This window comes from Lycium barbarum, chromosome 9 (assembly GCF_019175385.1).
Source record: "Lycium barbarum isolate Lr01 chromosome 9, ASM1917538v2, whole genome shotgun sequence".
NCBI lineage: Eukaryota > Viridiplantae > Streptophyta > Magnoliopsida > Solanales > Solanaceae > Lycium > Lycium barbarum.
Genome location: NC_083345.1, coordinates 44,732,513 through 44,759,333, shown reverse-complemented (window position 1 = coordinate 44,759,333; position 26,821 = coordinate 44,732,513). Strand labels below are relative to the sequence as shown.

The 26,821-nt window shown below is 34.7% G+C and overlaps 2 protein-coding genes and 1 long non-coding RNA gene across 5 annotated transcripts; all 3 read right to left on the bottom strand.

The window, feature by feature from the left end:
* Positions 1–1,332: 1,332 nt before the first annotated feature.
* Positions 1,333–3,031, bottom strand: LOC132610238 (transcription factor SCREAM2-like). 2 transcript variants are annotated; one of them, XM_060324544.1, is made up of 4 exons: positions 2,753–3,031; positions 2,112–2,274; positions 1,830–2,003; positions 1,333–1,606 (listed from the first exon to the last, which is right to left on the bottom strand). In XM_060324544.1, the coding sequence occupies exons 1-4, from the start codon at positions 2,794–2,796 to the stop codon at positions 1,517–1,519; spliced, it is 471 nt and encodes a 156-aa protein (XP_060180527.1). In that variant the 5' UTR covers positions 2,797–3,031; the 3' UTR covers positions 1,333–1,516. The 2 variants fall into 2 exon arrangements, with proteins under 2 accessions (XP_060180527.1, XP_060180526.1); XM_060324543.1 differs by having other exon boundaries at positions 2,112–2,243; positions 2,753–3,017.
* Positions 3,032–13,108: 10,077 nt separating this feature from the next.
* On the bottom strand, positions 13,109–22,571 carry LOC132611505 (uncharacterized). Of its 2 annotated transcripts, XM_060325922.1 has the most exons (6): positions 22,414–22,570; positions 22,274–22,340; positions 21,433–21,540; positions 21,232–21,330; positions 20,265–20,390; positions 13,109–13,711 (listed from the first exon to the last, which is right to left on the bottom strand). In XM_060325922.1, exons 1-6 carry the CDS (start codon positions 22,441–22,443, stop codon positions 13,566–13,568), a joined length of 576 nt encoding a protein of 191 aa, XP_060181905.1. In that variant the 5' UTR covers positions 22,444–22,570; the 3' UTR covers positions 13,109–13,565. The 2 variants fall into 2 exon arrangements, with proteins under 2 accessions (XP_060181905.1, XP_060181906.1); XM_060325923.1 differs by lacking the exon at positions 21,232–21,330 and having other exon boundaries at positions 22,414–22,571.
* Positions 22,572–22,761: 190 nt separating this feature from the next.
* Positions 22,762–24,921, bottom strand: LOC132610573 (uncharacterized). Its single transcript, XR_009571175.1, has 3 exons — positions 24,643–24,921; positions 24,123–24,179; positions 22,762–23,367 (listed from the first exon to the last, which is right to left on the bottom strand). It is a non-coding gene; the product is annotated as an uncharacterized LOC132610573 (long non-coding RNA).
* Between the last annotated feature and the right edge of the window lie 1,900 nt (positions 24,922–26,821).

Here is a 26,821-nt window from a genome sequence, read left to right as displayed (position 1 = left end):
TTTTGATTTCCATAATTGATACTTATTTGACTAAGTTATTATAACTACTCAAATGTAGTTACTAATAATACTAAGTTGAGATGAAGAAATATTACGGGCCATGAAGGGTGACATTCGATAAAGATTTTTTCCTTTTGGCAAAAATATAATAAAACTTTAGAAAGTTAGGCAATCTATAGAGTTATGTGACACTCGATATAGAGCTGTATATCCTATGTTTTAAAAGACATTTTCACGGCGAGCCCCGGGGCGCTCTATACCATAGCAACCCTGGTATACTGTAACACGTGGTAATTATTTGGTCAAGAATTAATAATCTACTATAGCTGCCTAGTATCACGAGGAGGAAAATTAAAAAGGCTAACCGTCAATAATTGAACGACTAAATGAAAAAACCAAATATTTTCCACTAAAATATACTCCCTCTATTTCAATTTATGTGAAACGATTTCCTTATTAGTCTGTGCCAAAAAGAATGATCTCTTTCTATATTTGGAAACACTTTACCTTTATGCAATAATCTATAGCCACATAAAATATATCTGATTCATTTAAGACCACAAGTTTAAAAGTCTTCTCTTCTTTCTTAAACTCCGTGCCCAGTCAAATGATTTCACATAAATTGAAACAGGGAGAGTATTTTTTTGCTTAGGGTTCCATTTTCTAAATGTAAAAGATTACCTTTTGGCATTTATCACAGGTATTAGGCCAGAAATAATAGTCCAACTGCACTTCATAAAATGTAGATTTTGCGCTTCTCAAACAAATGTTGTCAGGAGAAAGTTGGTAAAATAGCGAGTTTTTGTGATGGCATTAATTATTTTTTATATCAGTTTTATCACTCAGAATCTTAAATTATTGTATATATAACACCAGGAGGTGTCTTAATCACATACATGCATCACACACTTCAAATTCTCTTCTAATGTACCTCAGACAAGGATGTATATTATATATTGCACCTACCTCAAGTCATAAATTTAAAAACCAATAGAACAATTTTTAAGTTTGCTGCTTAAATTAAGCACACCCTTTTAAGCAATTTAATTAATCACGGAATAAACAGCTTATTAACTTCTTGTCATATATACCCATAATTAGAAGGCCTATACCTTTCCCATTTTCGTGGAAACTAAATTTGAATAAGTACTATTTAAAAGAGTTAACATTATAGGGCTTAATTATTCAACTTATACACAAAGAATCAAATTTTGGCTAAAACTTTAGACTATACAGAATAAGTAAGAATACCATTTTCTCCTCTCTTTTTTCCCCCGATTGTCAACATGTTACGTGAAAATAAAATCTCTCAAGTATCGATCGAGGGTCATGTGACTGGGCAAAATGAATGATCTTTGATCATTAATATGGATGAATTAATGGACTATCCAATAATTCCTGATTAATATAACTATAATACATAGCTAGGAAGATGAGGGGGAAATTAAATTTGAAGAGAAATTAAGAACGAAAAAGAGATCATAGTAATAGCTAAGGTACATTGATTGATTAATAATTAGCCTTGCTCGTTGCTTTCACTCCAGTTCTTAATAGCTTCAAAAACTGCCTCCGTCACCACTTGGGCATTAATGATAGCTTCTTCATTCTACAAGAGGAACATCAAAACGAATTTTGGTTAGTCCAATGCAAGAAGTAACTAATTAATTAGTTAAAGACTTGAGTCACATGAAAGAAGAGAACGCTCTTCTTTTATTTCCATAGAAAGAAATGAAATATTTACATAGTTCTTGTTTATAATATATGGACCTTTTTTTTTTCAAACAAAGAAGAATGGATTCTAAATTTAAGAATGCATGATAATTAATTACCTCTCCTCCAAATGCTTGTAAACGAAAGGTGTCAGTGCAAGAAACCCTAGCTTCAAGCACGTTAAGGCCAAGGTCCTCAAGAACTTCTAATATGGAAACAAGCAAGCCAGGGCAACTTCTTTCTGAATATACATTTACCAAGAAACCTTTTTCTAGGGTTTCCACTTCAACTTGCTGTAATAGAATGAGAAAGAATTAAATGTCACTTTTGAATGTCGACCCAAGTTATAAGCACTCAAAAGTAGTTACAAATAATACTAAGTAGAGTTGAAGAAATATTACGGGCCATGAAGTAGTGTTGTTATTAGAAGTATGAGGAGCAGTAGTAGTAATGTCTTGATTAAGCCTTTCCACTTTGTGTTTCAATTCTTGAATATACTTTGATGCATCCACTATGATTGAGCTTTCACTGATCTGCATGCCATGAAAATATCGCGCAGTCACACTGGAAATTGCAACAAAGAAGCAAACTTGCAATTCAGAGGATCAAAAGAAACCTCAAAGTTCGTTTTGTAATTGTATATTCATTTGCCTATTTACTGCAAAAAGTATTAATTAGAAAATGAAAAGAAGAACAACAAATGTCATGTCATGTCATATTTAATTCCCTTTTTACTCTCTTTGAGGTGGGTGTAGATGATGAAGGTATTGGCACAAAAAGAGTACTAAATCAATTAAATTAAAATTAATGTTGAAGAATGAAGGTATGAAGAGAAAATTAATGGTATTTCTTTTTCTAAAGGAAAATGAGGAAGGGGGAAGAAGAGAGGAGAGTAGAAATTGAAAGAAGAAAAATAAAGGAGTAGTTTATCACGCCATATATAAATAATACTATTATAGTTCAATAAATATATGATTGATATATAGATGTAGAATCCATTGAAAAGAGAGGAAATTGAAGCCTGAGAAATACAGAGAATTACAGCATGAGATTTAGTGATTGAACGAAGAAGTTGCAACTTCTCATGCAGTACTGCCCCTCTTTTCTGCTCCCTTGATACCATTCTCTTTTCTTTTCTTTCTTTCTTTGTGTCCCTCTTTTTTCTCTCTATTTTTCTCTTCCTCGGTCTCTTTAAAAAGGGGGAGAAGGAGCTCTCATAGCAATATCAACTCTTCTTTGCTTCCCACCTGGCTGCCTCTTTATTTCTTATTATCAAGAACTAGGAAAGATGCCCTTTGGATAAGAAACATAACAAAAATAATTCACTCTCCTTGATGACGACAAAATAAAGATAAAACATTTTAAACAATTCCAAAGGGTATAAAATGAATAATTTGTGGATAAGGAGCAGTTACCAAGTGTTATCTAAGTTAATAATATGGTAAATAGTGGATACTATATATATATATATGATTGCTAAATGTAACTGAATATGGACATATGGTTACTTCACTACTAGAGTTAGATGTGCAATAATCAATGCAATAGTACGTAATTATTATGCCTCTGTTATGACTTGACACTCTTTTTTGGAGGGGAATATATATAACGTGTCTTGTTTTTCCTAGTTTAGCTTATCAATAAAACCTTTTTTCTATGTCTAAGAATCTGTAATATCAGCTATGGAAGTCAGTGATAACGGACCGTTATTTTACCCCTTCTCCACTTAAATATCATATTTGGTTCGATAATAAGGTTTTGACCTCCTGACGTGCGCATATCATGCATATAGCTCTCTATACTATATATATCGACGTCGTAAAATGTTTACATTGTCATTAAATGCCATTTACATGGAACTTCTTGTATCAAGTATGGATCGGTAACCTAGAAAAGATGATAAACGATCTCTTACCACTAGTAAAACTACGTTAATAGTATAAAAATCTCTTATGCTATCAGTATATAAAAAATTTAAATACATTAGAAAAGTAGTTCAAAATGCTAGCTATTATTAACAACCTAGGGGGTCAAGTATGGAATTACGATGGACAAGACTGTTTTTCCAACTGGATTTTATTTTATTCATCATAACTCAAAATTTTCGAATCGGTGAAAATATAATACTTCCTTTGTCCCAATTCATATGTAGGAATTCAGTGTGCAATCGAGGGTCAAAGCAGTTAAACTTTGACTCAATTTCAAATATAGATTCATTGAGCATTTTATAATAAAATTTACATATTTAAAAATTATATATCGAAAAACACTATAAGTTTGCATACTTATAAATTCACAATATATGGAAAGAGTTGAAGAAAACCGTAGTCAAAAAAAGAGTTGTTTAACCCCCCCCCCCCCCCCCCCCCCCCAAAATAGTAAAACTCTCATATAAATTGGGACGGAGGGAGCAGTACTCAATAATCAGATTGTCTAGTGGAATTATGTTAAAATTTAAAAGAACCGTCTACCGTTGAGATGGGATGGGACCTGAAGTGATAGTAATCCATGCATAAATAGCTAAATGGAGCCATTTATACTATGGAAAGTAGTGGAGGGAAAAAAAATTGGGTGGATGTTTATATTTTTGTGAATTTTGGATGAATCCAAATAGTTTTCACGGGAAATTTGGAGTTCCTCCTTTACTCCAGCCGTCACCTTTGTCTTCACTCCTCGGTCCTCCTCCATTTCCTCTCTTTCTACACGTGCCTTTCTTCCTCCATCACTATTTCTTCCCCTTTTTTTTTCAAATAAATATCTACGTATCATTATTTGAAATGTATATAATTGAATATGCCTAATGCATGATCAATTTGCTTTTTACCTTTCTACCGTACTCACTACTATTAGCAGTATCATGACATCTCGTGATCATATACACTTCGGGGTCGTTTGGTTCGGTATTGAGTTATGTGTGGAGATTAGTATATCAGAGACTAATAATGCATGGATGAGTAATATAAAGGTTGTAATGCAGAAATTACTCTTGCTGAATGTTTCACAAAGTAGTATATAGTACTATATGAATAAAATATTGGGAAAATTTCAAAAATATACAAGTTGATCACTTACATTGCAAAAAATAGCCTACAATCTACATTACAAAAAATAGCCCAAAATATACAAACGTATACAAACATGTACAGATACTTATACAAACACTTATATCAACATATATAAACATATAAGAAGAGAGAGAGAGAGAGAGAGAGAGAGAGAGAGAGAGAGAGAGAGAGAGAAGTTTGGGTCATTTTTTGTAAAAATTTAAAAAAGGGGTCAATTTTGGTAGCATTGTTGCCCCAATTAACACACCATGTAATTTTCTCTAAAATATTTGAATACTTTTTAAGCAAAGTAGAAATTTTCTTACTATTACGAGGACTAGTTTTATCAGTTAAGTATTTTTAGTCCACGTATACTACTAATACTTGCATTCTTATTACACATTCTATTTCGCCTAAAATAATATTTATGCTCTCACATAACTTATGCATGTATTATTATAAGAAAAACTAAAAGGAGGAACCACGCGTTGTATAACCTAATGTTGATTTCTACATGGCGATTAAATCTCCTCAAACCAAAGGTAAGGAAAACATATGAGTAAGAACTTTAGAAGAGGTGTGACCAAGCCTCCTATGCCAAAGAGAGATATCAGCAATGGAGATGGTAGATTGAGTATCATTATGTACAATACTGGAATTCTGAGCAGCAAGAGAATGTATTGTAGTTTTGGATTTTAAGGAGGATGAGATGCCTCTACTTAGAGCTTGAACAGGTAGAAGGTAGAGTCCACCGGAGTCTCTACCAATCCCCTTCACCTGCCCACTGTAGAGGTCCTGGCATACAAAGAAATCAGGGAAAAAAGAGACAAAACAATGTAAGTTTTTTGTGATTTGTGAAACTAACAATAGATTAAACTTGAAGTCAGGTATGAATAGCACATTATTCAGAGTAGCATTATCAAATATGGTACATGATCCTATATGGGAAATGTTAGTTTTATCCCCATTAGGCAAATGAACTTTCTTATGATCATTATCTACCTTCTGTAGATTTGTGAGTATATTAGTTTTTGAGGTCATGTGATTTGTAGCTCCAGATTCTACAATCCACATATCCTTATCTTGTTTAATGTCAACCATGAGTGAAGTGGTAATACCTGCAGCATTGGCAGAGATTGAAGCATCACCTTGACTAGTCTCACTCTTTGACTAGACTGACCAGCTTCATGATTCGGTAAATTCACTATCTGACCATATTGCTCCTTATTGTATCCCATACCAAATCCAAAGTTATTCACAGCTTGTTCAAGACCCCTTAGGTTGCTACTAGCACTACATTCAGGTTGACTTGATTCACCATGTGTTATCACAACATTATTAGCAGCATGTGCATTTCCTCTGTACTCTCTTTGTGGATTGTTATGGTTCCTCTGATAGTTGTTCTGGTCATTTTGATAGTTGCTTTGGTTATTATTTTGGTAAGGTCATTTCTTTTTTAATCTGTAGTCAGGAGGATATCCTACAAGTCTGTAACACACCGCCAGGGTGTGTCCCTTCAGCTGGCAGTGATCACATTGTGCATTTGGATCATAGTTTGGGTTGTAGTTATAGTTTTTCTTCTGTTTCTGTGTATTTGCATTTCTCAGGGCTAACAGTGCAATTAAGTCATTAATCTCATGTTTCTCTGACTCTCTCTTTCAATCAACATAGAACAGGCTTTGTTAATGGTAGGAAGAGGAGTCATCATAAGAATCTGTGCCCTAACTTGTTCGTAGGTGTCATTAGTCCCATTAGGAATTGAAACAGTTTCAGACCATTCATAAACTTCACATCATCTTGAGTATTATACCAGGAAATGGTATTATACTATCAAATTCTACCTGAAGTGCTCTCAATTTTGAGAAATATGCATAAAATGTATCAGTACCTTGATGATTTGTTGTTATCTCCTTGTGCAACTAATATGTTCAAGAACCATCCACTTTGTCAAATCTCTCTTTGAGATCATCTCAAACTTAAATTGCATCAGTCGAGTATAAAATTTCACCATACAATTCCCCTGAAACACAGTTCATTATCCATGAGAGTACAATTGCATTGCATCTTTCCCACAAATATGTCAAATTTGGAGCATAATCCTCCTTTTTGCAAGTTCCATTGATGAACCCTAGCTTATTTTGACCTAGAATAGCAAGTTTCATCATTCGATTCCAAATTGAGTAGTTTTCTGCACCAGTTAACTGTAGGGCAATCAAAACTGCTCCAAAATTTTCTATTGAACTGAGATATAAAGGATGATTGTGATTTAGGTTTTCTGGTAGTGTATTATCTACCACCATTGTTGCAATCTCTCAACTTTGCTTCAAAGCTTTGAAATCGGATCGGATAATCAGTCTAGTGATTGTACTGCTCTGATACCATGATAGATTACTCCATTAATGGAGTTTGAAGCTCGAGCAAGTTGAGAGAAAATGAAGAAGAAGAGGATTTGTGAAATGGAGAACTGATTTCATGTACTGAAAAATGAGTTGTACAAATCACATTTATACAGCTAAGCTAACCACTTAACAGACTAACTAACTCATTAAGTATCTAATCCACTAACTGTCTAAGTTTTAGTATTTACCGTTTAGTCCCCTAAGTTCTGGGTAACGCCATCATCTTCAATAATCAATAATATGGAAAATTCTTCACTGTCATACATTAATAGAAGCTTATTATATCTTACGTAAATTAAAAATTAACTAAAAACGTGGAGGCAACAGGAATCAAGAAAACAGTGGAAACGACCCATGAGGTTGGTTTGGAAGTAACTGGTGAAGATTAAAAGAGATGCAAAAAAATATAAAGAAGAAATATAGTAGGAGATCTAGGAGAGGTAGCTAGTATCCAATATATCTCCACAGAGGGGGGGGGGGGGGGGGGGGGGGGGTTGTCACGAGATGTTATATCAGTATTGCAAATAGGAACAGTTCATTAATAAGGAAGTTGGCATAAGGTTCTTGCTTCAAATATTGTCTCCATTCCTCCAAGACAAATGCACGTACCCAACCTCTTCACATGTGCACCCTTCCCTTTATCAATTATCATTACTACAAAACAATTCTCTCCATACATTTACCCTTGTCTCTTCCCAATTTCTCTGTTTATTTTGTTCCCTCTCTAACCCCTTTTCTTAATTATTACCTCCTTAAACTAATAAATGTATCTCTCCTCTTTCCTCTCTGTAATTTTGTCATATCATTACTAGCTTGCCTTTGTTCTAAGGGGTGTCATTTGATACCGTCACGCAAAATATCATTCTCATATATGTATGTGTGCAGATAGTATTCTTTAAATACCAATATGTATACAGGCAACAGCCTGACATCATGTAAAAATAATCCTCTCAAGTAAGTATCGATTTGAAACAAGAAGTACTATATACCTTAAAAACTACCACAGACCTAAACGCAGATCAAAATAAATTGCGACAAAATAGGTTGATGTCGCTTTGCAAAATTAGGTGTACGCCACTGCAAGCAGGGATGTATAAGGAGAAAAGTTTCACCCTCATTCGAAATCTCGGAGATATGATACAATACGTTTAATCACGGTAAGGTTGAAGAGTCCGGAACCAAAATGACTCAATAAAAAACCAAGTGAACCAAAATACCCTAACAAAAAAAAAAGTTACAAAACTACCTTTAGCGCAGTAAAATACTGCGCTAAAGTAGTTCACGAAGACGGAGTCGTTAACTGCTTTAGTGCAGTATTTTACTGCGCTAAAGATTTTTTTTTTTTTTTTACATAGTGCAGTAAAATACTGCGCTATAGCGAGCACTATAAAAAAATTTGGTAAACTTTTTTTTTTTTGCAACACTTAGTGTGTTTTTTCATACTTTGACCAACGATTAGTCGTGTGTCAAGACTCTGAAACGTCAATATTTTATATAGAACCTGATATTTTTTTCTGCGTACAATAATGTAGGCTCAATACATCAAGTATACGTAGACGTTCGGATCGTCATTTTAGGGGTTGAAACGGTGCCCGAAGTAAGTTTTGTTTGAAAAAACTTAGTGTTTGACTGTAAGGTTATTTTAGTCAACTTTATATGTCGAGAAAATTAGTCAGCTTTATTTTCAAAAATTGAAACCACAGAAGTGAAATTGACATTCACAGCTACATTACTCCGGGATTTTTACGTTGAAATCTATTGCGTATCATCATATTATAAGTAACTAAAACTGAAAATTTCACGCCAATTTGGGGGAAAATTGAAATTGAATGGGATAAAAGGTGTTTTTTTTAAATCGGCTCGGCCAAACCGCCTTGCGGTTTGTCCACATAGATCTCGAAAAAATACGCAAGTTCAAAAAAAAACGCGTAAATCGGACGTCCGAGCGCAAAGTTATGACCATCTAAAGTTTGACCACTTTACAACTAGCTTTTCTCCCTATACTTTTTAAATACTTTTTTATCAAATTGAATTAGATTTATATTCAAAATAAAGTTATGTCTTGATTAAAAAATAACACGCTTAAATCAAAATCTTAAAAAATAAAACACCCTAAAGTTTCCAAACAAAACTTACTTCGGGTACCTTTTCAACCCCTAAAATGACTATCCGAACGTCTACGTATCCTTGATGTATTGAGCCTACATTATTGTACGCAGAAAAAATATCAGGTTCTATATAAAATATTGACGTTTCGAAGTCTTGACACACGACTAATCGTTGGTCAAAGTATGGAAAAAACACTAAGTTTTTTCAAACAAAACTTACTTCGGGCACCTTTTCAACCCCTAAAATGACTATCTGAATGTCTACATATCCTTGATGTATTGGGCCTACATTATTGTATGCAGAAAAAAATATCAGGTTCTATATAAAATATTGACGTTTCGGAGTCTTGACACACGACTAATCGTTGGTCAAAGTATGGAAAAAACACTAAGTTTTTTCAAACAAAACTTACTTCGGGCACCTTTTCAGCCCCTAAAATGACTATCCGAACGTCTACGTATCCTTGATGTATTAGGCCTACATTATTGTACGCAGAAAAAATTATCAGGTTCTATATAAAATATTGACGTTTCGGAATCTTGACACACGACTAATTATTAGTCAAAGTATGAAAGAACACACTAAGTGTTGCAAAAAAAAAAGTTTACCAAATTTTTTTTTTAGTGCTAGCTATAGCGCAGTAAAATACTACGCTATGCAAAAAAAAAAAAAAAAAAAAAAAAACTTTAGCGCAGTAAAATACTGCACTAAAGCAGTTAACGGCTCCGTCTCCGTGAACTGCTTTAGTGCAGTATTTTACTGCGCTAAAGGTATTTTGTAACATTTTTTTTTGTTGGGGTATTTTGGTTCAAAATGGTTTTTTTTTGGGCATTTTGGTTCCATACTCAAGGTTGTAGGAGACGTAGAAATCTGTGTCTAGTTAATTTATAGGGAAAAGGGTCAAAAATATCTCTCTATTTTGGGAAAAGGGTTAAGAAAATCCTCCGTTACAAATTTCGGTCAAAAATATACTCCTCCCGTCATTAAAGTTTTCAAATATACCTCTATCTTAACAGAATGTCCCAAAACAACCCGATTTCATTTTTAAAACTGCTTCATTTAAACCCGACCCAACTAAATAAAAAACCTGTATGAGTTACCCGCTCATGTACTTAGTGGCTCCAGATGCAAGACTCAGGAACAAGTTGATTGCATATGGGTTTTTTATATAGTTGGGTAGGGTTTAAATGGATCGAATTTAAAATTAAAATCAGGTTATATTTGAAAACTTTAATGACGGGAGGAATATTTTTTACCGAAATTTGTAACAGAGGATATTTTCAACCCTTTTTCCAAAATAGGGGGGAATTTTTTACCCTTTTCCCTAATTTATAATTAAGAACTAAGATGCAACTTTTGATACCGCTCTAGGTATTGACACGATTGATAATTGTCACAAAATAGTTAGCAATAGCAAAATTAACGAAATCAGCTTATGTTTGAAACAAGAAACGACAAAAAGAGTTAGAGGATACCTAGTCTAAATAAGAGCCTCTATGTATGATAATTTTGTGAAGCCAATAAAGAGCTCGATTGAGCTATAAATTCACATAGTATAATTTTATCTTCAGAATTGTCATTCAATCGAATGACATATTCATATTTCTGAAAATATTCTTTGATTACAAATATTGTTTCACTTATTAAGAGAAAGAAGAAGCATGTATAGAATGGTTAGAGAAGATAAATTTTCTTCAGTTGTAATAAATATTTTGGAACTTTTTTCATTAAAAATAATTGTTTCACTTATTAAGACATATAAGGAGTGCGTATAGAATAGTTGGGAGAAAATAATTTGTTTTGCCTTCTTATGTTGAAATGTAGCTAATGTTCTTGGATATGGGATGTTGATTTTATGTGTGTTCTGTAATATTTTGTTATCCTCACTGTTTTTTGTACTTTTAATTGATTCTGCACCTTGCTTCTAAACTTCTATAAAAGGAAGAGTGAGCTTTGGAGGAGGGCTCATAATATTTTACTCACAATCATATGCTCTTTCATGTTATTCTTTTCTTAATTCAAGGCCTTAAACTTTGTCTACATGCTATTGCTCATCTTATAGGTATGATATGTAATGTATGCAGCAGATTTAAATTTACTTCTATGTAAACTTGAACTCACTTTATCACTATGAGCATACATGATTAAGTATTAGGTCACATCCTCATGTAATATTCAGTCCTTTTCGGGAAACTTATTAGTATGAAAGATTGTAATTCATTTTTAGAATGCCATCAATTGTTTTGATTACCGAGGCGGATCTAACTAATAACTGATGGTTAAATCTATAATTTATGGCACATACTTTCTCCCCTCTTTTTCCCAAATTATCCGCGCATCGCGCGGGTACGTATACTAGTTCAAAATTTCAAATACAACAGCTAAGGTTGCTTGCTAACTCTCAATCACTTGTTAGAAGGAAGTGCAGCTTGATTGTCGGGGGAATCAACGGGAAGGAAAAAAGAAGGTAGATTGTTTATATTTTATTTCCTCCTTTGGTGAGGATTGACTTTTTACTCAAGGGTATGTTAAAAACTATCATCTTTTCGTTATTGTATAACCGAACCATCCGAAGGGCCGGCTATGTACTCCGGAGCCCCGGCCATTCAAACCAAAATACAACGAGCATCTATGACTAAGGGAAGTGGAATGTTGACCCCAAAAAACGAAGAAAGAGAAAATATAATTTGACGACCAAAACATAATTACTAGAAATTAGGGAAGGCAAAAGTTACCCCTGAGACTACAAATTGTAAGACTCTCAGGAAAAAGCCCTCACGTGAGTTGGGAGAGTACCACTCGGGAAAGTACATTCACATGCAAATGTGAAAAACAAAGCAAACTTGTATTTAAATTGCAAAAGTTGAGTCATAAAGAGAGAATGTACGGGAATGGTGGGGGCCTATGTCACCAAATGACGAGAGACTCAGCCAAGTTATTAACAACCTTTCCTCAACATTGAAAATTAGTTGTTGCAATTTTTTATTCTTTTTATTTTTCCAGGAAACGCTTCCTCTGCTTTCAACTTTCAACTATAATGAGTACGCAAAAGTGGCCCTATTGTTTATAGCCTCTTAAATACATACATTCTCCCAGCAAAACCTTTTATAATCTTCTCTCCCATATGAGCCACCGAACTCTGTACAGCTTTGATTTTTTGTACTCTTCTAACAGAACACTATTCTGAGATAGTATTGTAAATTAACAATTTGGCTTCCCACCCAATCTTGGATAGCACAGGCTGTAGTGTGAGGACCATTGGTAACAAGAGAGAGTGTGTGTGTGTGTGTGTGGGGGGGGGGGGGGGGGGGGGGTTCTTTCACTTTTTTGTTTGACAATCTCACGCAAGATTGATCACCTGTTCAAGGAATATTTGGGTCATTATAAGATCCTGAAACTTGAAATGCACATGAATCATTGTTTTACAAGACATTAGGAATATGTATGTTCCCCACTTGCTACGACTTCTTGTCAAATTGACTGAAGGAACAAATTCATCGAGCACCAGAAAACATGGTCATAGACAAAATACTCGTTTACATTGCTGGACCGTGGGTCGAACAAAGAATCCAAAACACATTGTACTGTTGATACTTGTCCAGACATCTGAAAGCAAATCTAATGGCCCCTATTTGTTTCATGTTCAGTGATATAGAATTCTAGTCATTTAAATCTTAGCTTAGTTCAAGTATCACACAGATTTTGCTAAAACTATCGACACAATGGCATTAAAGAGAAAGCCGAACCGTAGTATTGCCAAGTGCATCTTCTATTGTGACAGATGGTTGCCCTGAATTCAGGTCATCAAGGGCTGGATTAGAACTTAAATCAAAATTCATCAATCCGTTTACGAACTAAAAATCCAAATGGCATTTATTTTTGTACTTGTCTATTCTTCATATGTGATAGAACCATGACGATTCATACGAAAAACAACAGGATCTTGTGTGCCAGTGGCAACTTTGCATGGGGCATCCGGATTATTTTTCCATTCTAATGCCCCTTGAAGGGTTTACAACATTATAGCTTGACTCACTCGCTAGCAATGTTTAAGATCCCATTAAACAAGGGAGCTTTCACCTAGCATAACCATGGCTTTCTAGTGGACATGTAACACGAATTACATGTAACAACAATGTAAGGATCCTCTCAACTTTCTTTTTTGGAGAAGGTAAAGGGATTTTCTCAACTTTCTTCAGAAAAAGTGTGTAAAAGTTCAGCAATGTAATAAAACATCTATGTAAAGACGTTATGGCCAACTTCTAAGAAAGTGACGGGAATATCAGACCTGATAATAGTAATCTCAAGACCTAATATCATATGATAAATCTTGAAATCGACTCAGCAAATTTGACTTGTATGTCCCGACTTCAGCATCCTCAGCGGACTCGAGGGTGGACTTGATGATTGATATGGCTCCAGCTTGATGTAAGACCACAGCAGCCTCATCTGCAGTATAAGAATGAGCATTAAATACCACATCCGTTCAAGCAGATATACGAGAACAGATAACAAGTCCCTTGGCAAGGCATTCTAGTAACATCTGACACTAATGAAATGTGCCAATTTGACGCCAACCTGTAGCTATAGAACATCAGCCTTAGCAACATTAAGTATCATCAGGCAATTGGTCTTAATGTCCGATTACTTTCATTAGCCAAAATAGGATAAGGTAGCAAGGGCCATACAAATAAAATAAGATGTCTTCGTACATCTGAAGGTAAATATTAAGCAAAACTGACTCAAGTTGTACATCATTCTTTTGCCTAAAATACACAACAGGACACAAGCACCAGAGAGTTTCCTGTTTAAGCTGAGAATTCCTGAGCCTGGGTTGATTTCGTAAGTACTAGCATCAAGGTTTGACCGGGCTTCTACTAGCAAACCATGCCATTAAAATGACTTTCATGTTTTTTTTTTTGGGCTCATAAGAAGAGAGATATTAATCACTATGCATCATAACAGAATACAGGATAGTCAGTAGTCACAGACATTATGTAATCAATCCAGGTAGTATCTGAGGTTTGCCTGACAAAAGTAGTTCATAATTTGACTATCCTAACAGCTTCACTGATAAAGGAGGAACTGCCAAGTTCACAAAATCAAAATTACAGAAGACTTACTTGTCTAGCTGCTTCATTTTGTCAATTTATTTTGTGCTTTAACAGTTTGGCGGTGTAACTAAAGGCATTTAGGGCTAGTTTTTCCAAGGAAACATCAAGTACAAAAGTTAGTGTATAGCACAGAAGCATGTATTCAGTGTTCAGGGGAGTGTGAAGCGGAAAAAAGCGACAAGGCCCTGCTTCACTTAAAGCGTGAAGTGAAGTGCTTGCTTCATTGAAGCGAAGACCAATTTAAAAGAAAAAAGACCAAAATAAAAAGAGACGATATATATAAGCAAAGTTCAAATTAAAAACTAAAAAGTAGATATCAGAAATTCCTTCATACCATAGGACAAACAAAATTAAAGCTAATAATGGTTCAACATCTAATTGTTATTCTTCTAATGTTCTACTTTAACAAGATTGTCAAAATCTTGTATTCCTCCATTATCATTATATTGCTCGTCATCTTCCTCAACTCCATCATCATTTTTTTCAACTTCATCAACTAGGGATAGACTTGTAGCTACTCTTTTCCCCTCCTATGTTCGCCATAATGTTTCTCCTCAACTCCATTTGCCTCCACAGCTACACCCAAGTGAAATCAAAATCTCCCTCAAAAATTGCTTCATCTTCCACATTCTCAACTCCGGTTAGCCATTCATTGGCATCATCAACATTGTCAAAACGAATTGGATCAATTACATTGCGAGCGGTGTAACGACGCCTCAATGTTCTGTTGTATTTTATGTACACTAGGTCATTGAGGCGCTTTAGGGTTAGTCTATTCCTCTTTTTGGTATGAATTTGCAAATAAGTTGTGGCAAATAATTTGTAGGAATTAAGACAATTGAGATATAATTTAGTTATCTCAATATACTAAATCTTTCTTCTTGGTTCTTACAAGTTCAAACACGCTCTAGTTTCTCACATACGGATGAGCTACAAGTTAGACTTAGAACCAGTGTTTAGGAAAGTGAGTACTTCAGTTGTTGCGCTTCGAAAACCTGAAGCGATGAAGGTGAAGAAAAGCGATCGGTTAAAAGGCTGAAGCGCAACGATGCTAGAAGCAAGGTGAAGCACCGCTTTACACTTTTTAAGTTTAAAAGGTCGATTTTAAGGGGGAAATGCTAAGTTGCTCACTCTTCACTTTCAGTGCCGCACCCGTGTCGACACGACATAGGTGTGAGTGTAGGATCTGTACCCGATTTGGTCAACCGATTTGGGTACTTTGACCAAAATCGACGGAGAAATTCCGGACATATCCAATGATTTCTATAATCAAAACAAAAGCTAAGGTGGAATTGAAGAAACAGAATACCTTGTGTGTTGAAATTTCTATGTTACTCCTTTTCCTTTTATCTCCTTCCGGGTTTCTCCTCTTGAACAATATTTTCTTCTCAAGTTTTTCACATAATATCTCATAATTTATGGTTTATAATTCTATTTTTAGATATTTGAATTATTTTAGCCGAATCCCCACAACCGTATCCATACCTGGGAATCTTAAAATTTAGTTCATGAAGGATCTGACCTCTAGATTTGCACCCGTATTGGGCACCCGCAGCCGAGTCCGAGCAACTTAGGAAAAAAGAGTCCCGACTTCGGGAAAGTCTCATTTTGCAGCTCCCAGATTTGTTCTACTTCTGCTCTGTTCTGCTAGGTTTTCAAATCTTCTTCTCTTCCTTCAGGTAATTTCTCTTCTTCTACTACTCTCTTCTTTCCTTTTTCTTCTGCTTTGTTTAGGAATGTTCTATTTGGCTGATTTTATATGTTACTAAAGAGAAAAATTATATGTTGCTGAATTTTTTTCTTAACAATGCTTAAAAGATAATGCTCATATTTTTCTCAACTCTTAACAGTGATTAAAAATGTCTGAGCCGGCTTGGAAATATGGGAAGAAAACTAGTGAGACCAATAGGACCACAATTGTATGTCTGTTTTATGACAACTAACGGCGGAATCTTTCGTCACAAACATCTTATTGGTACTGATAGTGACGTTGCACGCTGTGCAAAGTGCCGAGAAGTTACATCAACCAAATGTTACTAATCTTGATGATGAAATGGAAGAAGGTGAAGTTGTTGCTTCCTACAAAATCACAAAAACGGGCAAAGAATGCAACAGTCTCTTCAAGTTGTGGATCAACCGGTAGGAAAGGTCTTCGTAACTTTCCACAGAAGCCAGTAAATAATGCAGTGAAAAGCGGTAAGAGAAGTTTACATGATGCTGCCAAGAATATTTTGAAGGATCGTGCAGTTGAGGCTTTTTCACGATGGATATACGATGCAGGGCTCTCCTTCAATTGTGTCAATTATACCGACACTTTTGGAGACTTCATTAAGGTTGTCGGTCAATTTGGTCCAGGAATGAAGCCCCCAACTTATCATGAAGTTAGTAGTTCTTATCCAACTAAAGAAGTGGAAAACAAAAAATTGTGGAAGATACATGAGTAGAATAGAACAAGTTTGGATGTTCCATTATTTATAATGGATAAATGGATAGCAAGAATTGGAAGAATAGTCATCAATGTGTTGGTGAAATCTCCAAAAGGAAGCTCATTTCTTGAATCCATTAAGGTGAGCGACTCGTCTACTGATTCAATCAAAATGTTCTCCTTATTTCAGAATACTAGAGAGAAGATTCGTGCAGAGAATCTTCTTCAAGTTGTTACAGATAATGCAGCTGAAAATGTTGAAGTGGGTGATATGTTGAAGGGAGTGTTCCCACTCATATATTGGACTTCATGTGCAGCTAATTGCATATAAATTTGATGTTCGGGGACATTTTCAAGGAAAAACCCTTCACAAGAGTTTTCACTAAGGCAGTTTTGGTACATTCTTACATTGTTCAAAGGCCTTCGGAATTTGATGAGGAGATTCACTAAACAAAAGAACTAGGTGAAACCTGGCAAGACTAGATTTTCTACTGCTATCTTGACCTTGCATAGTATGCATACGCAAAAAAACAATTTGAGAAGATTGTTAAATTTCAGAAGAATGGAACACTAGTAAATTTGCAAAAGAAGTTATAGGGAAAGAAGTTGCACGAATAATGCTTTCTTGTGCCTTTTGGAATAGAGTCCGAGCAACATAGAATTGATAATTATGAGATGGGTTCAAAATATTCCCAACTGCATGCAAAGGTTGATGAAGTTTAGCCACCCACCTTCTATCAATGATCTCAAAGACCTTTGCATATTTACGCTCATCACTAAATTCCGCTCAGATAGCCTCAGCCCTATCCATAGCTTCATAAAGGTAGCCCTTTGGTGGTTTTTGCTCCCCATTCACCAACCGAAATTCCTTAAGCAAGTAACCACCAACTTTAAAAGCATGAACAACATTATTCCAAAAGGCATAAAAAAGCACCGTGTGTGCAACTTCATACCCCATAACTTCTTTTGCAAATTTACTAGTGTTCCATTATTCTAAAATGAACAAGCTTCTAAAATTGGTCTTTTGTGTGTGCATACTATGCAACGTCAAGAAAGCAGTAGCAAATCTAGTCTTGCCAGGTTTCACCAAGTTCTTTTGTTTTGTGAATCTCCTCATCAAATTCAATAACAAAGGCCTTTGAACACTGGAAGAATGTACCCTAACTGCCTTAGTGAAGACTTCTGTGAAGGTCTTTCTTTAAAATGTCCGTGAACATCAAATTTATACAATGAGCTACACATGGAGTCCAATATAAGTGCAAGAACACTCCCTTCAACATGATGTCTTTGCTTCCTATTCCTACGGGCATAGGGAAGAAGATTAACAAAGTAAGAAGGCAATTTTTGTGGCATGGTAACAAAGACGAGAAAGGTTATAACTTAGTGGAGTGGGAGATTGTGACGCTCAGCAAGCAACATGGTGGCATGGGGATTAAGAATCTCAGACTTCATAACCAGAGTCTACTCCAGAAGTGGTTGTGGAGGTTTTGCAAGGAAGACAGATCTCTCTGGAGGAAATACATAGCTCAAAAATATGGTTTGTTCAATCAGTGGACAACAAATGAAGTAAATACTACTTCCAGATGCAGTGTTTGGAAGACTATTAGGAGAATGTGGAATAAATGCAGTGAAAATTTGAGCATAAAGGTGGGGGATGGGACAAAAACTTCCTTCTGGAAAGATCATTGGATTGGGCACTGTAATCCCAAAACTTTATTCCAGGACTTACACATTCTCAGTCTCCAAGAGAATGACAAAGCATCCCAAATGTGGACAACACCAAGGGTGGAATCTTTTGTTTAGAAGGGCACTAAATGATTGGGAAATAGGGGGAGTCACAGATTTGCTTTTGGTACTCAATTCCTTCATAGGAACCACTAATGTTCCAGATAAACCAGTTTGGAAACTATGCAGCAAAGGGAATTTCACTATTAAATCAGTTTATTGGGAGAAGAACAAGGTTGTAAATCCATCTCTGGTTTAGCCATGGAAACTTATTTGGAAAGTTAAAATTCCATATAAGGTTTCTACTTTTGTTTGGTTAGTTTTGAAGTGGGCTGGTCTAACACAAGAGGCTCTACAAAGAAGAGGTCTTCATATATGCTCAAGATGCCTACTTTGTGGGAAAGATGCAGAAACAAATGAGCATTTATTCCTACATTGTCGGATAACTGCACATTTGTGGCACATGTTCTTTTGTATCCTAGGGGTGAAGTGGGTGTTACCAAGATCAACTCTAGAACTCCTATGCAACTGGAAAGACATTGGAAGAAGGAAGGCGAAGGAAGATTGGTGGCAATCCATTCCAGCTTGTATTTGGTGGTCAATTTGGAAGGAAAGAAACTCAAGATAATTTAAAGATAAAGCTAACTCCATCCAGATAGTTAAAATGAAGTGTCTTAGTTTCTTTTATTTTTGGTGTAAACAAGATATAGTGGGGGAAGTAGGTGATTTGGTAGATTTTCTAGGCAATGTGTAAGTTGTAACTAGCATCATTACCTCCTGGCCACTGTTTTTGGTGGCTTTACCTGTGAAGTTTCACATCAACATTCAAAAAAATGTTGATACTTTTGGATGGAATACAAATGTTAAAAAAAAAAAAAAATAGAAGAAGCTATATTTGGTTATTATAAAAGAGATCAATTAATATTGAGAAAGAAATTTTTTTTTTTTTTTAAACAAATGTTATGAGTGGAGAATATAAAGAAGATAAAATAAATCGAGAGTAATACTCTTCTCAAATCATTCATTCAGGTTTCTTGAAATTTGCACATAATATTTCCAAGTACTTTATATTTATAATTCAGACCAAATAACTTTTAACCTTACACGCACGCATATACCACTAGAAGTTAAACTTTGGATGTATTTTTTCATCAGCTTTTTAAGCTTTTACATGAATTTATGTATTTTTACTCTTAATATTAGAATATTAGGAAAATATTACTTCACAATTTTAATGAGATTTGTTACTGCCGCGCTAAGCACGGGCATTTCCCTAGTGTTATTCTAAGATAAAGAGTAGGGATAATGATAGAAAAGAGAAGCTCGATTATTCCTGCAAGCTTGGTTGGGATTTATAGTAATTACAGTATATAGAACTTTGGTAAGTGTATAGTTAATTACACAATCAGAATCCTAATAAAAGTAGCTAAACATATCCACTTTGGGACACCAAGCTAACAGATAACTAAGTGGTGTAAATACCAGCGGTAATAATTTTATAATGGTATCAAGCTCACTATTCTTTTATTTGGATTTGCAAAGAGAGAAGAAAATAGACAGATCAATGACTTGTTACTGTAAAACGAATGTCCGCATAATTGTCAAATAAGTCCTTGCTTATTCTTCAACTTTTATAAATAGCAGCTTGAGCATTCCTACATATACTAGCTTATCCCCATATAGTTTGAGCATCATGATTACAGCATTACACAAATAGCAGATAAATTTGAAGCCAGACCTGATTTTGATATCGCAAAAAGAGCCTTCAAGGCTTCCTTCCTCGTCCGATCATCTCTGGCAGACTCTAACATGTTCAAAAGCTTTTGAGCCCCACCAATCTCAACTATTTTCATCCTTCTTTCGTCTAAGAAACAACAAAGCACAAGGATAAAAGATACACTGATAAGAATCTAACAAATGTCACGATTGGTCCAAACAGCTGTCGAATATGCTTTGACTACAAACTTCAAATATTGCACTTTGAGCAAAAACTGTAAACTACGTCATTGGTCAGTTACTAGATATCATATAGAAATAAAGCAGTGTGCAGATCCTATTAAGTTGTATAATGTTTTAGATATTTAAAGACCAGCAAAATGCTATTTACGAAACACAGCTGCCTCGTTATAGTACCAGGAAAAAGATCAGCAATCAAATACAGGTTGACTAGGATACTAAAATCTAAGATACTATAGTAGTCTCTCTCATCTTATATTGGGACAATGAAACGAATTTCCTAATTTTGTACAATTAACCAGTAGGGAGCTCCATTACCTTTAAGTCTCCAAGGAAGGTTAGGCAGTAAGTAAATCATGAAGAATGGGGAAAGCATCCAGATGAAAGAGACTCGGCTCCACAAAATTGTCCAGCGTGTAGATTATTAATATAAAAGAGGATACACAGAAGTTAACAGTACCAGTTAAATTTAAATGAGCTCCTAACAACACAAAAGGGTGATCACTGAATTCGCAACTCATAGAATTGTTGCTTTGGCTTTCAGATACCAATTATAGTTTTTGTTTACTGCTATATCTTTCCACCAGCCTTAAAGCTTAGTGATAACTCCTTACTACTCCTAAATCAAAGACATATCTGCACCAATTACTAATAACATCAAATTCCTGATATTGTGCACTACTTTAACCCATTAAAGAACTGCGTATACATAACGTCTCAATGTCCAAATATTATGACGCAAAGCATACCATCTATCGCAAAACGAGCTAATCTGGATGCGCCCATTCTTTTAAATAAAGGATCCTTGACTTGTAGAAGTGAGACAGACTGCTGCATCAGATTGTCTCCTATGTAAATAAGACATTAGTATGCCAAAGACCAATCAGACAAAGGCAGGAAAACAAATATGGTATAATTGATTCATTTTAACCATAGAAATGAGACCTTACCCATGTATGGGAAAATCTGATACCCAATAAACGTAGCAGTCCCAGCAAATATTAATTTTAAGAGCCATCCTACTTTTCTTTCAGCTTCTTGCTCTATTGACTGTTCATCTACAAGATCACACAAAATAAATCTTAAACCATTCCAGTGGTATAAACGCACAAGAATAGCATCATTGTACAAATTGTAACCAGATATTACTCCTCCGGTTCAAAATAAGGGTCCACTTAGCCTTTTTATTTTGGTTCAACATAAGTGTCCACTTACATAATCAAGAAGGAATTAACTTTATTTTTTCAAATTTTCCCTTATGTACTCAATGCAATAAATAATCAAGAATCTTATCAATTAAAGGCAGTTTAGTCAAAATGTCTATTATTTATTTTTTTTCAGGAGTCAGTATTTTCTTAAGGGGTGTGTTAGACGCTAAAGTGGACACTTATTTAGAACCAGAGGGAGTACCAATTAAGAAACAGCTAGAGAAACACTGAAGAAGTAACAAGATTCCAGTTTCAAGAATAAAAATCAGGAATACTCCGTCCGTCCCAATTTAAGTGTGTTACTTTCCTTTTTGCTATGTCCCAAAAAGAGTGCATCTTGACAATTCAAACATCTTACATGGCGAGTTGATAACAACAAGATTCAAAAGTTTTTCTTTATTTCTTAAACTATGTGTCTAGTCAAACTAAGATAGTAACATTTTTGCCTGGTATATCTGCTCAACTGCTCGGCTCATGGTCAATAAATACATCTAAAAAGAATCTTGAATAAATAAGTCTAATTGAAGAAGTGGAAATATGAAGTAACTGAGGCGTAGCCCTAAAACCCATATATAATTGTTACCTCTACCAAAGCTGGAAGTAGAAAACCTTATGGGTTGTAAATTTATAGGCCTTCTCCTCCATAAATACTGCATTAACATTAACAAGTGAAAACAAGAAAAGGGAATTGATTAATATCATAATTTGAGGAATAGAACGTACAGGGCTGAGTCGCGCTGCTACCGTACGCATATTGCAAGCCCAAAGAATACTCAACCCCTGTCAGAGTTGCTGTATAGTGAAGTCCCCTCGCGTTGGGGGACTATGGCTCATTACAAAGTTTTAAATTATAAGGGAGTCATAAAAAAAATAAAAAAATTGAGACTCCAATTCAGAAGTGACTATTATTAGTATAGATGCCACTCTCCTCCTCCTCTTTGAAATCTATTAATTTTAAGTGTGTTAGTATAATTAGATACGGAATTTAAGAAATAAAGAGAGTGTTAAATATTGTGATCCTAAATTAGCGATGTGTATAATGTGCTAAAATGTCATTTGAATCTTGTATTTATAAATTTATCATGTAAGATATTTGAATTGTCAACTTACTAAATATAAAAAGATACACTCTTTTTGAGACATACTAAAAAGGAAAGTAACACACTTAAATTGGGACGGGGGAGTAATAATAATTATCCACTTTGAAATCTTGCAATAATAACAATAACGTTAGCAGTTTTTGCAACAATTTTGATAGTCATTGTAGTTGTTCCTGTCACGACCCAGCTAGGGACCGTGACGGGTACCCGGGGCTAGCCACCGAGCACCACTCGCTCTAATACTCATCTTACTCATTTAGTGCTCTTTTACCAATTTTATACACGAATTGTAGGAAAATCATATTTTATATAGAAACATAAATACTTATATACATTTGTCTCTCGGTCATCAAAATAATATATACATAATAATAACATCTTGTGAGACCATCTGACCCACACTGCGTATCTACGAGCCTCTACTGACATACTAAACATATAGACGGAACAAGACTCCGTCGTGCCCAAAATATGCATATATACCAAAAGAAGAATCATAAGCACCTCCGGACAATGGAGTGCTCTCAATCAGCTGACAGCTACTAAGGGTCTGGACCAAGCTCACCTCCCTGTCTACCTGTAGGCATGAACACAGCGTCCAAAGAAAACGGACGTCAGTACGAACATTGTACTGAGTATGAGAGGCATAAACAATGAAGAAAGACAGTGATAATATAATGTGAACATCAATATGAAACATCTGAATCTGAATGACAATCATAAAAGAAGTAATGCATGCTGTCTTACTCATACTCATCATAATCTCATATATGCATAATATGCAAGCTGCCCGTCCATATCGGAACGGTGTGATAATCAATAATATTAGCCCGCGTCCAGGCCTCCCGCGTCCGGGGTACCATCTCATGCCGCCCACTAGTGGTGTCTGCCCATGCCAAAAGGTCATGGTGTATCCGTATAGCTGCCCGCCTTGGCGGTGACTGCCCGGCCAACTAGGCGCGGTGTAATATGATCATGACATGCTCATAAAAAAATACTTGTAATAATATGCTTATCATAGTACATGCATAAGACTCAAGATCAACTGTACTCTGTCGGAGTGACGTACGGTCGTGATCCCCCGATTTCATTATGGAGCAATTATTGACATTCTGCCTCACCTTGAAGGAATTAGTACATAAGGTGGGTGTAAGAAATAAATAGCATCATTATCAATATGGCATCATCGTATCATATCTCTTATCTCTTATCTTATATAGACATTTATGGACTTAGGCCTCTAGCTTTCCGGAAAATAGGAACTCATGAAGAGGAAAAAAACTTATGCTATAAGATTCATGCCATTAGAAAGAAAGGACTAGCTTCACATACCTTTGTCGTTTAGCTATGTTATCGTTCACTTGCTCTCTCCCAATGTCACGTCGTTACCTTCACGGGAGAATTCGTATTAACATTAGTTAATCGATTATAAGAACGCGTCGTAAATTCTAGAGAAAATTGGGCAGCATTTTCCCTGTAAACTTAACAATCCTCGAAATTCCAACTTAGCCAAACATCAATCAAAATACCAACAACAACAATACCAACAATTTCATATCAAACTAGGATTAAATCCATTCTTAAATTACTCCCAAAACAGCCCAATATACATTCGAATGCCAATACTTGTGTACACTTCTTTATTTCCGTATATCCATAATATAACAACAACAACTACAGCCAATCCCACGATATTCCAGCACACCAAACAATTTATAACAACCACCAAACAGTCCACATCATAACAACAACAATTTATCCGATTTTTCGCAATTAATTTCGTAGTTCTCATCTCATAATATAGCTATGACCGAGATGAATTTAAATATATCAAGAGTAGGAAAATTCTTACCTTATATCGCTAGTCACGTTTCCTCTTCAAAACAACCTCCCCCCGAGGTTAAATTGCTGGAAACGTTCATGCTCAAGGAATTTACTTAAAGTTTATGTAAAATTTCCCAAAGTGGAAGAAAGAACCATCTGAAATGTAAAAGTGTTTGTATTTGTTTCTTGCTGGTACGTGCCTTTTAAATTTACATAAGACATCAATGTGACCACTTTTAAATCAAAGTGGGCCCACCTTAATTATTACACTCAATGGTGCCATTTTAATTCTAAAGGAAACAAAACATTTTCATCCGTGTGTACAGACATATATATTAGTCATCTCCTTTATTTCATGAAATGAGCCCACGTGGAAAGGTGTACTTTAATACTTGTCCAATTTAATGTCTACTTAATTCCATTTTGTCCCCCAAGTCAGATCTTAAATGCACCATCCCTTCTTTTCTTTTTTTTTTGGATAATAATGGAGTCAAAACTTAATCATTACATATATAAAAAATACATTCTTTGATAAAGATGCCACCTACTTCCTCATAATATGTACCAGTTCCCCCCATTTCCATGGCCCCAACGTGGATGCCCATCCATAATTTGATAGTCAACTTAATAATATCCCGTTAAAATCCAACACTTAATGATTTATCCGCATGATTAATTTCTTGATCTCAATTCACTTAAATAGTAATCATTTTTTTTTATATACTTCATATACCCATTATCATGACCATGTAATATAACACTAGTCCACAGCCTCGTTTGCCATACATAAAATATAATTTCCAATCACCGTCGTTACACTTGTTAAGACCCAAATTATTTTTGGACTTCATTCCTCACATATACCAAGTTCTTGTTTTTCATGCTTAAATATAACCAAATTCTCCGGATTCGGATAAATTTCCTCATGTTGGACGGTTCACTTTCCTAGTCCAAAAATACGGAATATCATAGCTTGGACCATATTTCACTCAAATAAATTTTAAACCTCGATGAAACTTATTTTCTTCTATTTGTTTAACTTCTGATATTTACAACACATTTGTACCATCAATCTAACCACCTATAACCTTGGGGGATAACCTCATGTCCATTACTAATATCATTTAACTCGTACACTTTCCAACGCATGAAAACACGGGATGTAACAGTTCCAATGTAATAAAACATGATAGTTTTTGTAAGGACTTCAGAATTTATTGCAATAACTTTGAAATTATTAAATTTGTTTTCGAAATTTCAAAAAGAATCATATATATTAGCCTTACATATTCAAATTTTAAATTGTGATTCCCTCTCATCTTTCCTCCATCTTTTTCTTTTCTTCTTTCTTCTTTCGAAACTGGTATAAAATTGACGTAAAAGCGTTTTATTTTGTAGACGTATAGTATATCATTAAAAAAACAAGAAGTCGGAATAGAATTATAAAGACATACTATATGAAGTAGGTTCAACATCAAAAAAAGGGAATGGTTGAAGCCACGCGTTGATAACACTAGTTTCACGAGGTCCAGGAATTCCAAATATAAAAAGTAATATTTTAATTAAAGAAATATAATTTATGTTGGTAATAATTAAACTTCAAATAAGTATATTTTCAATATATAAAAGCAAAAATTTTATTTCACTCCTTTACTATCTTAACTTTCATTTTGATGAAATTATTTACTTCAAATTAAATGCGGAGCCATAATTTGAAATGTATGAGTTTCGAATCCTAATATTTTAAGTTATTTAGTTCTAAATTAATAATTTATACATAATTAATGAACTTTTAAGACAAATACAAAATTTGAACCAAAGTGCTACTGAATCTGATCAAATCGGTAGCTGACACTCTAATTCCACCCTACTTTAAACTCATTTTGTGTTTAAAAGATTAATTTTAGTTAACCAAACCAAAGATTTTAAAGATAACCCGATCTTGACTGATAATATTGTCTTCATTTTTGACATTATATGGCATCATTTAATAATTTTTAAAACTATTTGAAAATCATTTTTGTACTAATCTTAGTAAACACATATGAGCTCATTAAAGTATTATAAATATAAAGTAAAAAAAATGCCTACATATGAGTAAAAGAATTTTCAGAAATTCTCAAATTTCATAATACAAATATAAAGTAAAATAAATGTTTATATGTAAAAATCTATAATAAGCAACAAATGAAAGAGAAGAAAACAAA

Coding starts and splice junctions, on each gene's coding strand:
- LOC132610238 (XM_060324543.1), bottom strand. CDS start 2,833: ATGGTATCAAGGGAGCAGAAAAGAGGGGCAGTACTGCATGAGAAGTTG. Junction 2,244..2,752: donor CAATCACTAAATCTCATGCT/GTAATTCTCTGT, acceptor CATGGCATGCAG/ATCAGTGAAAGCTCAATCAT. Junction 1,607..1,829: donor TACAAGCATTTGGAGGAGAG/GTAATTAATTAT, acceptor TTCCTCTTGTAG/AATGAAGAAGCTATCATTAA.
- LOC132611505 (XM_060325922.1), bottom strand. CDS start 22,443: ATGCGTACGGTAGCAGCGCGACTCAGCCCT. Junction 22,341..22,413: donor TAGCAGCGCGACTCAGCCCT/GTACGTTCTATT, acceptor ATGTTAATGCAG/TATTTATGGAGGAGAAGGCC. Junction 13,712..20,264: donor TTTTGCGATATCAAAATCAG/GTCTGGCTTCAA, acceptor CTTATACTGCAG/ATGAGGCTGCTGTGGTCTTA.